Consider the following 13,504-nt stretch of genomic DNA (forward strand, 5'->3'; position numbering starts at 1 on the left):
AAGTTACATCAATAAAGCAGTAGTATAAATATCAGGTTTTTTTAAAAAAAACACTTAATCACACTTCATTACTAGACTATTGCTGCTGATTAAGGGTTGTCTGCAGCTGAGCCCAACTCAGAGCAGACCTGCTGAAGTGAATGGGCCTAAGTTTGGCATCTCCATTCATTTCAGTGGGTCTTCTTTGAGTACGACCAGCAGTGGATGCAACCCTAAGAGTAAAAATGTAAACTCTTCCTTAGGTACAAGAACAAGGGTTTTTTTGCGGGGGGGAACAAGTGCGCAAAATATTAATTGGTATTCAGATCCTCTTGCCATCCTATGTATTAAATGGCTATTTTTCCCTTGTGGTTATAAGGGTGATAAAAACTTCATTCTTAAAAATCCTACAACCATACTAGAGGTTGTAAGCTTGGATTCTACTTGCAAGGGTGTCCTCTCAGTTATACAATAACCTGCACCCTTTTGACAACAATCTGCAGTGATGCCATATTGATGTTGCAATGTTTATGTTGGTTTGGATGTGGTCTGGTGAGATGTGCAGAGCCTGGGGGAACCCCAAGGCTGAAGACCAACATAGTCTCTGAGCTACCTTTGTTTGTTCCTGTTTGCCCAGGCTTCCCAGGTCCCCCTGGGCCACGTGGACCACCAGGCCCAGCCTCCAACCAAGGTGTTACTGGTGACCCCGGCCTCCCTGGTCATCCTGGACTAAAAGGCTTCAAAGGTGACATGGGCTCCCCTGGATTGGGTGGAGTCCCGGGAGCATCAGGATTCAAAGGTACAGTGTTACATCCATTAATATGATTATCATTTACATTATTTTTACAGCTTTCTCCTTCTAGTCATTCTTAAGCCCAAGTTAAGCTGTGATGGTCAGTAAATGGAAAAGGATATTGTGGTGGTGGTGTTGCTGCTGTTTTATATGCTGCCCATGTGACTGGGTTGCTTCAACTACTCTGTGTAGCACCCAACAAAATGTGTGTGTGTAAGAAACTTTGAAAAATAGAAGTAGGGAACTTAATCCAACTTAATTCCCTCACACTCCATGGGCCAACCTGTCCAGGAATCTTATGTAGGGCAGGTAAAAAGGTAAAGGTACCCCTGCCCGTACGGGCCAGTCTTGACAGACTCTAGGGTTGTGCACCCATCTCACTTAAGAGGCCAAGGGCCAGCGTTGTCCGGAGACACTTCCGGGTCACGTGGCCAGCATGACAAAGCTGCTCTGGCAAGCTAGCGTAGCACACGGAAATGCCGTTTACCTTCCCGCTAGTAAGCGGTCCCTATTTATCTACTTGCACCCAAGGGTGCTTTCGAACTGCTAGGTTGGCAGGCGCTGGGACCGAACGACGGGAGCGCACCCCGCCGCAGGGATTCGAACCGCTGACCTTTCGATCGGCAAGCCCTAGATGCTGAGGCTTTTACCCACAGCGCCACCTGGGTCCCACATGTAGGGCAGGTAGGGAATCTAAATAAATAAATGAACAGTGACAAGTGAGTGAGACATCCCATTTATAAATCACCTGATGCCATAATGTCATTGGATGATTGACAGTGATCAAAGTTTGAAGGGCCTCCCTGTAACTGATTGATCAGCTCCACTGGGGTTCCCTGTCATGGTTTGTCCTGCAATGTCAGGTGTCTGTGAGTTTGTGGAGGGGATGGCTTAGCAGACCAAACTGGCACCAGGGCCAGTTTCCCACCACTGGGGTAAAGGCAGATGCTTTTAAGACGCTCACAGTGTTAACAGGCCCAGTCCAGTTCTGCTTTTGCCCCAAATAAGTGAAAAGTTCTGCAGCATAAGTCAGTAGGAAGTTAGGTAGATCCTTCCGTCTCTTGCGTTCAGTGTTAAATAGGACAGCGGAACTGAGAGAAATGCTCTCTATATTTGCTTTTTACAGCAAAAGCTGACACTGCCAGGAGGACAGAGCTTCTCCGCAAAAGAGCAGTTCTGCCTAGGATAACAATATGTGTATAAAATGTTGAATTTCCATATGAAATTGGGGTTCCTCCTTTTCTCTTTGGAAAACACTTGCTAATAGAAGAGGGGGAAGCATGCAGCTGGACTTTGCATATGGCTGTGGTTGAGCTCTCTCAAAGTGACTGAGTGTCCAATCTTGGAGAGCTAACATGTTGAGGTGGTAGACCAAGACCTAGGAGACTGGAATTCATATCCCCATTTAGCTTCAACTTGGGACAGTGACTCCAGATTTGGGCACCAGAAATGAGCTCCTGGGGCAGGGTGATGCTGACCTCAAAGGAGATGCAAGCATTTGAAGCCCCTATGATTTTTCTCTGGGTCTTCCTTTTTTCTTTTATTTTTTTCCCCTTCACAGTGCAGTTGCCAAAGTTGCAGTTCAAGCTGGAAGATCAGAATGAAGCTTCTGCAACTGCTAGTGTGTGGGAAATTACTTCCACCATCTCAGCTACTTATTTTTAAGGATCAGATTTTGTCCAGGGATAATGTTTTTAAGATGTAGGCAAAAAAATTATAAGATTGATAAAGGAATAAAAGTACATATCATAATCCTTAATCCTTAATATATCCTTAATATATAATGTTTGTGGGAGAGCTAGCACAATTAACTATATCATACAGAATTTACCTGTGCTAAGGTAAAGGTAAAGGTACCCCTGCCCGTACGGGCCAGTCTTGACAGACTCTAGGGTTGTGCGCCCATCTCACTCAAAGAGGCCAAGGGCCAGCGCTGTCCGAAGACAGCCAGCGCTGTCCGAAGACACTTCCGGGTCACGTGACCCGGAAGTGTCTCGTTCACGTTACCTGTGCTACATGTATCCTAATTGGGGAGGAAATGTAGGCACCTGAATTTGATTTCGAAGCTTGAATAGTCTTCCACATAAGAAATAAACAGACACCTTGTTGCTGTCATATCTTTTAAAGAAAATGTGGGTTCCATGTTTGCTTCACCAGCTAAGAAAATTTTTACGTAATCCCAGTCTCTGATGTTTTTTTAATTAATCCACTGCTGTTTTGATGGTTTTTTTTATTTACCTTCTCTTCAGGATAAGTAAGAGGAGAAGAATTTTTTTAATAATATGTGCTCAATTTGCATATACAGTGGTACCTCGGTTTATGAACTTAATCCGTTCCGGAAGCCCGTTCTTAAACCAAAGCTGTTCTTAAACTGAGGCACGCTTTCCCTAATGAGGCCTCCCGCCGCCTATGCCCTTCCACCATTCGGCTTCTGTTCATAGACCAAGTTAAAGTTCACTAACCGGAACACTACTTCCGGTTTTGTGGAGTTCTTATACCTAATAGTTCATAAACAGGGCTGTTCCTAAACCGAGGTACCACTGTATTCAGCAAGTTCTGCAGTGTTTGCTTGTCGAAGACATTTGTATCCTGGTTTCTCACCCCATTGATGTCAAAGGTGGTATATGAAAATAGGTTCTTAAATTTTGCTTCAGTGAACACATCAGTGGTAATCAGATAGAGACCAAAATCAGACCAAAAATAAAATAAATTGGAAAGATTGTTTAAATCAAAGGACAGGCATAATGAAAATATAAAAGCATGCAGATTTGCCCTAGAAAAGCCTTGAGCAACAGTAAACTTATATACAGTGGTACCTCAGGTTACATACGCTTCAAGTTACAGATGCTTCAGGTTACAGACTCCGCTAACCCAGAAATATTACCTCGGGTTAAGAACTTTGCTTCAGGATGAGGACAGAAATTGTGCTCCGGTGGCGCGGTGGCAGCAGGAGCCTCCATTAGCTAAAGTGGTGCTTCAGGTGCTTCAGGTTAAGAACAGTTTCAGGTTAAGACCGGACCTCTGGAAGGAATTAAGTACTTAACCTGCAGTACCACTGTACCAGCTTCCTCAGCCTGGGGCTGGGGCTTTCAACTACAATTCCCACCAATTCCCTGACTACTGATAATGGGAGTTGTAGTCTTAAAACATCTGGAGGGCACCAGATTGTGGAAAGCTGCTTAATGCTATTCTAAAACAAAATAGCCTCGTTTTCTCTTACTAATGTGCTCATGTGATTGCCAGTATCAGTTTCTGTGGTCTGGTTGCAGAAGCAAGTCTATAACTCTTGTATCTTCTCAGGCTTCAGAGGTGACCCAGGTTTAATGGGAATGCCAGGTAAAGATGGTCCTCCAGGAGATGCCGGTTTCCCTGGGCCAAAAGGTGAAGCAGGCCGTCGAGGTAAGCGCCAAGCAGCTGCGTGGGAGATGCACTTGACCTTGGGAATGGAACAAAACATAGCGTGATAAGAGAATGTTATAGATTGTCTATTATGCTGCCTGTTACATGATTAGCCAAAAATAAGATTTTGGTTTGAAGTAGTTAGGACCTCTTACTGAGTTTTCAGAATTTTGTTTAGTTTAGCTTCTGTCATCCGATCAAGATAAATATGTCACTTACAGGAAGGACCAAAAGGTTGTGGTGCGGAATGATCCTGTTCAGGGTTCCAGCCAGGCAGCCATGCCCTTTTCCAGGCTTGTTGTTGTTTAGTCGTTCAGTCGTGTCCGACTCTTCGTGACCCCATGGACCAGAGCACGCCAGGCACTTCTGTCTTCCACTGCCACCCGTAGTTTGGTCAGATTCATGTTTGTAGCTTCGAGAACACTGTCTAACCATCTCGTCCTCTGTCGTCCCCTTCTCCTTGTGCCCTCCATCTTTCCCAACATCAGGGTCTTTTCCAGTGAGTCTTCTCTTCTCATGAGGTGGCCAAAGTATTGGAGCCTCAGCTTCACGATCTGTCCTTCCAGTGAGCACTCAGGGCTGATTTCCTTAAGAATGGATGCATTTGACCTTCTTGCAGTCCATGGGACTCTCAAGAGTCTCCTCCAGCACCATAATTCAAAAGCGTCAATTCTTCGGCGATCAGCCTTCTTTATGGTCCAGCTCTCACTTCCATACATCACTACTGGGAAAACCATAGCTTTTACCATACGGACCTTTGTTGGCAAGGTGATGTCTCTACTTTTTAGAATGCTATCTAGGTTTGCCATTGCTTTCCTCCCTAGAAGCAGGCGTCTCTTAATTTCGTGGCTGCTGTCACCATCTGCAGTGATCATGGAACCCAAGAAAGTAAAATCTCTCACTGCTTCCATTTCTTCCCCTTCTATTTGCCAGGAGGTGATGGGACCAGTGGCCATGATCTTCGTTTTTTTGATGTTGAGCTTCAGACCATATTTTGTGCTCTCCTCTTTCACCCTCAATAAAAGGTTTTTTAATTCCTCCTCACTTTCTGCCATCAAGGTTGTGTCATCTGCATATCTGAGGTTGTTGATATTTCTTCCAGCAATCTTAATTCCGGCTAGGGATTCATCCAGCCCAGCCTTTCGCATGATGAATTCTGCATATAAGTTAAATATGCAGGGAGACAAAATACAGCCTTGTCGTACTCCTTTCCCAATTTTGAACCAATCAGTTGTTCCATATCCAGTTCTAACTGTAGCTTCTTGTCCCACATAGAGATTTCTCAGGAGACAGATGAGGTGATCAGGCACTCCCATTTCTTTAAGAACTTGCCATAGTTTGCTGTGATCGACACAGTCAAAGGCTTTTGCATAGTCAATGAAGCAGAAGTAGATGTCTTTCTGGAACTCTCTAGCTTTCTCCATAATCCAGCGCATGTTTGCAATTTGGTCTCTGGTTCCCCTGCCTCTTCTAAATCCAGCTTGCACTTCTGGGAGTTCTCGGTCCACATACTGCTTGAGCCTTCCTTGAAGAATTTTAAGCATAACCTTGCTAGCGTGTGAAATGAGTGCAATTGTGCGGTAGTTGGAGCATTCTTTAGCATTGCCCTTCTTTGGGATTGGGATGTAGACTGACCTTCTCCAATCTTCTGGCCACTGCTGAGTTTTCCAAACTTGCTGGCATATTGAGTGTAGCACCTTAACAGCATCATCTTTTAAAATTTTAAATAGTTCAGCTGGAATACCATCACTTCCACTGGCCTTGTTATTTGCAATGCTTTCTAAGGCCCATTTGACTTCACTCTCCAGGATGTCTGGCTCAAGGTCAGCAACCACACTACCTGGGGTGTACGAGACATCCATATCTTTCTGGTATAATTCCTCTGTGTATTCTTGCCACCTCTTCTTGATGTCTTCTGCTTCTGTTAGGTCCTTACCACTTTTGTCCTTTATTATGGTAATCTTTGAACGAAATGTTCCTTTCATATCTCCAATTTTCTTGAACAGATCTCTGGTTCTTCCCATTCTGTTGTTTTCCTCTATTTCTTTGCATTGCTCATTTAAGAAGGCCTTCTTGTCTCTCCTTGCTATTTTTTGGAATTCTGCATTCAATTTCCTGTATCTTTCTCTATCTCCCTCGCATTTTGCTTGCCTTCTCTCCTCCGCTATTTGTAAGGCCTCATTGGACAGCCACTTTGCTTTCTTGCATTTCCTTTTCATTGGGATGGTTTTTCTTGCTGCCTCCTGTATAATGTTTCGAGCCTCCATCCATAGTTCTTCAGGCACTCTGTCCAGCAATTCTAAATCCTTAAACCTGTTCCTCACTTCCACTGTGTATTCATAAGGGATTTGGTTTAGATTGTATCTTACCGGCCCAGTGGTTTTTCCTACTTTCTTCAGTTTAAGCTTGAATTTTGCTATAAGAAGCTGATGATCTGAGCCACAGTCAGCTCCAGGTCTTGTTTTTGCTGACTGTATAGAGCTTCTCCATCTTTGGCTGCAGAGAATATAATCAATCTGATTTCGATGCTGCCCATCTGGTGATGTCCATGTGTAGAGTCGTCTCTTGTGTTGTTGGAACAGAGTGTTTGTGATGACCAGCTTGTTCTCTTGACAGAACTCTATTAGCCTTTGCCCTGCTTCGTTTTGAATTCCAAGACCAAATTTGCCAGTTGTTCCTTTTATCTCTTGATTCCCTACTTTAGCATTCCAATCCCCTATAATGAGAAGAACATCCTTCTTTGGTGTCACTTCTATAAGCTGTTGTAAGTCTTCATAGAATTGGTCAATTTCAGTTTCTTCAGCACCAGTAGTTGGTGCATAAACTTGGATTACTGTGATGTTAAAAGGTCTGCCTTGGATTCGTATCGAGATCATTCTATCATTTTTGAGATTGCATCCCAGTACAGCTTTTGCCACTCTTTTGTTGACTATGAGGGCCACTCCATTTCTTTTATGGGTTTCTTGCCCACAGTAGTAGATATGATAGTCATCCGAACTGAATTCGCCCATTCCCGTCCATTTTAGTTCACTGATGCCCAAGATGTCAATGTTTATTCTTGCCATCTCATTTTTGACCACATCCAACTTACCCAGGTTCATGGTTCTTACATTCCAGGTTCCTATGCAATATTTTTCTTTACAGCATTGGACTTTCCTTTCGCTTCCATGCATATCCGCAACTGAGCGTCCTTTCGGCTTTGGCCCAGCCGCTTCATCAGCTCTGGATCTACTTGTACTTGTCCTCCGCTCTTCCCCAGTAGCATGTTGGACGCCTTCCGACCTGAGGGGCTCATCTTCCAGCGTCATAACTTTTATATACCTGTTGTCTTTGTCCATGGAGTTTTCTTGGCAGGGATACTGGAGTGGCTTGCCGATTCCTACTCCAGGTGGATCACGTTTGGTCAAAACTCTCCACTATGACCTGTTCATCTTGGGTGCCCTGCTCGGCATAGTTCATAGCTTCTCTGAGTTCTTCAAGCCCCTTCGCCACGGCAAGGCAGTGATCCATGAAGGGGTTTTCCAGGCTACTCCATTCCATTCCCCCACAAAATAATAATAATAAATAAATAAAATTCTTTGCTCTCCCCCCTCAGCCCTTTTAAGGCATGTTTTTTCATGAGTATATTTTTGGCACTTCTATAAACCTTTGAGTTCCCTCGATCCTGATTATACCTCCCTCTTGTGAGCAGATGTTGCTATTTTTGGCTGTGTGAAGATCAGCAGAGAAAGACTTGGCTATTGGCATAGAGCAGAACATCTGTATTTGTTCTTGTGGCTTTCAAAATTCAGTAAAGATTTGCCCATTTCAGTTTCTGTTTCCTCTTGCTGTGATCTGATTTCACTGCTATTCTTTATACTAGCTGACAGAAAACTTGTTCTTTCCATCATGTCTGAATGATTCTTGGGAGGTGCGATATTTGGATATTTTATTTGTAATTTACATTATATTTAAGCTTCATTTTGATTACCCGTAACAGAAGTGGGGAACCTTTTTGCTTCACGGGGCCAGATCCCTACCAGGATTGATATTGAAGGCCAACATTTGATCGGTGTGGGGGGCCTGACCATATGCAAAATTCCCTTGGGCATTTCCCGCTTGGGAACCAAACTCTAAGAGAGGAGGGCTTCTGCTGTGAGTGGCACATGGGGAGGGGCGGCTGTGGCTTTGCCTCTTTCTGTGTGGAATCGCTATCAAGAGATTTCGGAAGCATAATTTTTGTGCTCGGGGCAGCTGGTAATCGCTTGTTCTGGCTCCCCACAAAAAAAAAAAAAAAAACCAAACTCCAACAGAGGAAGATTAGATCATATGAGCAAACACACATCTAATGTCTCTCCCCACCCCCTCAATTTGACTGAAGCTAAAGGGCGGGTGGGATGGGGAATGGTTGCAACGAGAGGACAAGGTGAATCTCCCAAGGAAGGAAGTTCCAAAGTTCTTCATCTTCTCCATATTATTATTCCTGTTTCTCTTTAGCATCCCAGTTGCACAGTCTTCTCTACTGATGGTAAAGGGGAGGGGTTGTGATGTGATATATTTTCTCACCACCACCTGTTGATAATCAAGGCAGGTCATTCTCCTATCCATCATGTGCAGGGTTTCCTGGTCTTCAAGGAGCTCCTGGTCTTGTGCAGAAAGTTGAAGAAGTCAAAGTTGCTCCAGGCTTAATTGGTCTGCCAGGAATTGATGGCATCCCTGGTTTGAATGGAGATACTGGGTTCCAGGGCCTGACTGGACCACAAGGTAAAGCACGCACCTTACGTGGATGCCTTCAGTATAAGGCAGTTTACTGTGTCCTTATTTTAGGAGCATATAAGCGGCCTCAGCAGAGTAGATTCTCAGATTCACAATCTACCCTTCCACTTGACTCCTTGTTTTCCTTTTTTCTTATCTCTTCCCTCTAAGCCACTCTCTCCCAAGTAAAAAGGTTGCAGAGATTGAGTAATTAATAACAGTTGTGTTTATTTGGTCTATGGATCATAAACATCAAATGCAATATTGGGTTACTGAGTCTCTCTCTCTCTCTCTCTCTCTCTCTCTCACACACACACACACACACAACAACAACAACAACAACATACATATGGTGTATTTTAAAATGGGTGTATAGCAAAATCCATCAGAAGTAAATAAAAAAAGTTAAAAATGCAGACAATTTTGACTTGGCACCCCTCTTCCTTCTAATAAGTGTGACCTAGTTTCGAAAGCTACAGCATAGGAACTTGGCTTTATTTTCTGTGGTTTGGAATCTGCCATTTAAGTGGAGGCATAAAGTTCATACGATTTCCCCATGTGTTGGGAAAGGGCTGGGGAGAAAACCTACATCCAGAACTCACTTTTAAACCTGTGTTGGTTTCGCACAAATGTTCCATGTCTAGGATGCCACTGCTGCTTCTGCCCAGCAAGGAGGTTCATAAAGTGGACATTTTAGAAGTCATAGGTATTATTATGCTAAGCTGCATTGAATGGAAAGGCTGGGGCAGCAGTGGGGAACCTGTGGCCATCCAGATGCTGTTGGATTGCTGCTCCCATCATCCCTAGCAATTGGCCATGCTAGCTGGGGGGTGATGGGAGTTGGAGTCACAGGTTCCCCACCTCTGGGTTAAGATAAGCTGGTCCTACTCATCTGCTCCTGCCAACCTAGCAGTTCGAAAGCACGTCAAAGTGCAAGTAGATAAATAAGTACCATTCCGGCGGGAAGGTAAATGGCATTTCCGTGTGCTGCTCTGGTTTCGCCAGAAGCGGCTTAGTCATGCTGGCCACATGGCCTGGAAAAACTGTCTGCGGAAGCGGACAAACGCTGGCTTCCTCGGCCTGTAAAGCGAGATGAGCACCGCAACCCCAGAGTCATCTGTGACCTAATGGTCAGGGGTACCTTTACCGTTTTACTCATCATGACACAGATCTCTTGTTTTGACTGAAGACAGGGGTATAAGAAAAAAAAAACCTTAACAAGCTATTTTTATATATATAACAGGCCCCAAAGGGATGGCAGGTAGACCAGGCCAGATGGGAGTCAATGGTTTACCAGGGTCACCTGGTGTAGTTGGAGATCCAGGGACTCCAGGAAGTACTGGGCCACCAGGATTTGAAGGTAAATGCTTTTTACATTGTCTCTTTAGTGTCTAGGGCAGGGAAGGGAAATCTGTGGCCCTCCAGCCTATGGGACTACAATATCCATCATTTATTAAATTTCCATATCATCATTCTTTGAAGGATCACAGGGTGGTTTACAATACAAAACCACCAATATGCCTAACATAGTAACAAACAAAATAATAACTTCCCCCCTCCCACAGTTATAAAAGCCATAGATGGTTTAATTAGCCAAAGGACTGGGAGAAGAGAAATATTTTTGCCTGGCACCCAAAGATGTATAATGAAGGCACCAGATGAGCCTCCCTGGGGAGGGCATTCCACAAGCAGGGAGCCACTGCAGAAAAGGCCCATTCTCATGTTGCCAGCCTCCGGACCTCTCATGGAGGAAGGAGGCATACAAAGAAGGGCCTCTGGTGATTATTGCAGGGTCTGATATAGGGAGAGCTGGTCCTTGAGGTATTGCAGTCCTGAGCCATGAAAAGCTTCAGAGGTCAAAACCAGCACTTTGAATCGGGCCCAGAAACTAATTGGCATCCAGTGCAGTTGGTCCAGTTATGCTCAAACTGTCTTGCCCCAGTGAGCATTCTTGAGCACTGGCCATGCTGGCTGGAGTCTAACAACATTTGGAGAGCCATAGCTATGTGGAAAGAGGAGGTTGGCACACAGTGAAAGCTTTTAAAACCAATGCTCATAGTTGTGCAGGAGAACTTGTTGGGGTGGGGTAGTCTGGGGGAAGGAGGATTCCAGTGCATTCATGCTGCAGTTCTGAAAACAGCTGTGGGGGCCAGAGGCAGAGCTAAATGCTCTGGCACCTGGAGCAGCACACATATTGTGCACCCAGCGCAGGGCTAGCCGCCCGCAGGGGCGGGGCAAGCGTCCCAGGGTGGCGGGGTGGTGATGTCACCACCCCCAGGGATGACACCCGGGACGAGCCACACCCACTACACACCCCTTCCTCCACCATCGGTGGGGTCGTGTATGTATAATTAACCAAAGAAGAAGAAAAGACAATGCTGCACATAAGCATTAGGTGTAACATGTATTTGTTTATTTGTAAACCACAGTTTCATAAAAATAAAAGGTGGTGTACACCATACAATCTTACAATAGAAACATCTGTAAATTCTAGGTGTGGTGGTGGGGATTCACACTGCAGAAGCCCTGTGTGAATAACACTGTTTTTAGGAGACACCCCCTGCAAAAAAAAGGGCAAGAATTGTTCCTGCTGAACTTGTAGCAGCAGGGACTTCCACAGGGCAAGGTCTACCAAACTGAAACTTTGGTCCCTTGTAAAGGCTGGCTGAAACTCAGGGGCATTGGGAACCACTTGTAGTGCCCATCAGAGCATCTCTGATGTAGTTTGGCCCAAATTATTAGCTTGGCACTAGTTGAGTAGGTGAGAAGGAAGAGGAGTTCCTCATCCATGACAGCCTCAATCTTGCTGGCACTACGTCACTCATGGCCAGGATCTAACCTCTCTCTTTTTCTCCCCAGGAATGTCTGGGAAGCCTGGTCCTGCCGGTTTACCTGGCATGCCAGGCCGCAGCGTTGGGGTCGGCTACACTTTGGTGAAGCACAGCCAGTCGGAGCAGATCCCGCCGTGCCCTGTAGGGATGAACAAGCTCTGGGAAGGGTACAGTTTGCTGTATGTGGAGGGCCAGGAGAAGGCTCACAACCAGGACCTTGGTAAGCAGGCAAATATTTATCGTTTGTTTATTCAGAAGCCAAAAGGCTCCCCGAATGTCTTACACGCAATCCACTAAAACAAAGCAGTCACTGCCTGCAGCCTTACAATCTAGAAAAACCATGACACACAAGGGGAAAGGGACAGGGAGGGAAGAGGGGAAAATCAAACTCAGCCACCAATTACTAAAATACCGTATTTTTCGCTCTATAAGACGCACCAGACCACAAGACGCATCTAGTTTTTGGAGGAGGAAAACAGGGAAAAAAATATTCTGAATCTCAGAAGCCAGAACAGCAAGAGGGATCGCTGCACAGTGAAAGCAGCAATCCCTCTTGCTGTTCTGGCTTCTGGGATAGCTGTGCAGCCTGCATTCGCTCCATAAGACGCACACACATTTCACCTTACTTTTTAGGAGGGAAAAAGTGAGTCTTATAGAGCAAAAAATACGGTAGTTGTTTTTGTAATGAGCAAAGGAGCTGCTTGGTGGAGCTGGGCTTTTGGCAAAAATGATGGAATGGGCCCTGCTTCCCATCTTTTCCACTGGTGGTAAGGCCACTGGCGGAGAAAGAGGAATGTGGGGGGAGCGCCCCGCCCCGTCAGAGGGTGAAAGCAAAGCGGAAGTCATTAATTGGTAGCCAGTTAAGTTCCATAACTGATGTTATATGTTCAGATTTTCCTTCCGCTAGTCATCAACAAACAGAATCACATGCATAAAAGGGCACATGACTGTAAACAAAACAGTATATTGATTATAAGAAGTAGCTCAACCTACTAAGATAGACAAAATAGTGTTACCGTTGCAAAGTGTACACCTCAGCAAGGCTTACAAAGAAGCATTTGGCACAAAAGTTGTTATTGTTTCGAAAAATGCGCTGAACAGCTGATGACAAGTTTCCAGATAAGGTCCTATTTCGAAAATCTTCCTCAGATGAAAACAATGAATAAACATTGGCATATTCATATCCCTGAAACATGTTATACTTTGCAAGTGTAATGATACTTGTCCGCTGCTTAGAGCATTTCATTACATTACTTTGCAACAAATATTTTGTCTATCTTATTGCAAGCTTAATATAATCAATATGCTGATTCGTTTACAGTCATGTGCCCTTCAGCAGTGTGTGTGTGCTTGGTTTGAATTCAATAAACAGGCCACCTGAATGAGCCTGACGCTCTGAGTTGACTGCCATGCTTTTTCTCTTGCCTCTCCCCTGTAGGTTTTGCCGGCTCCTGCCTGCCTCGCTTCAGCACGATGCCTTTCATTTACTGCAACATTAATGAGGTCTGCTACTATGCCAGCCGCAATGACAAATCCTACTGGCTCTCCACCACAGCTCCCATCCCCATGATGCCCGTCAGCAGCTTCCAGATCTCTCAGTACATCAGCCGCTGCTCAGTATGCGAAGCTCCTTCCCAGGCCGTGGCTGTTCACAGTCAGGACATCACCATCCCTCAGTGCCCAGAAGGCTGGCGTAGCCTCTGGATTGGATATTCCTTCCTCATGGTAAGAGTCCCTTGCTTTGTATGCAGAAGGCACTCAGTTGAGT

General features: G+C 45.0%; 1 protein-coding gene across 6 annotated transcripts in view; it reads left to right on the plus strand.

The window, feature by feature from the left end:
- The window catches only part of COL4A6 (collagen type IV alpha 6 chain), a 174,703-nt gene that overhangs the window by 155,828 nt on the left and 5,371 nt on the right, over positions 1 to 13,504 (plus strand). For all 6 annotated transcript variants that reach the window (XM_083423343.1, XM_083423345.1, XM_083423342.1 and 3 more), the window contains 6 exons: positions 617 to 778; positions 4,073 to 4,171; positions 8,768 to 8,914; positions 10,149 to 10,265; positions 11,765 to 11,956; positions 13,175 to 13,461. In XM_083423343.1, the coding sequence (XP_083279469.1) occupies positions 617 to 778; positions 4,073 to 4,171; positions 8,768 to 8,914; positions 10,149 to 10,265; positions 11,765 to 11,956; positions 13,175 to 13,461 (1,004 nt within the window). The remainder of the gene's footprint in view (positions 1 to 616; positions 779 to 4,072; positions 4,172 to 8,767; positions 8,915 to 10,148; positions 10,266 to 11,764; positions 11,957 to 13,174; positions 13,462 to 13,504) is intronic.

The sequence above is a fragment of the Podarcis tiliguerta genome (assembly GCF_965153285.1).
Source record: "Podarcis tiliguerta genome assembly, chromosome: Z".
Lineage (NCBI taxonomy): Eukaryota > Metazoa > Chordata > Lepidosauria > Squamata > Lacertidae > Podarcis > Podarcis tiliguerta.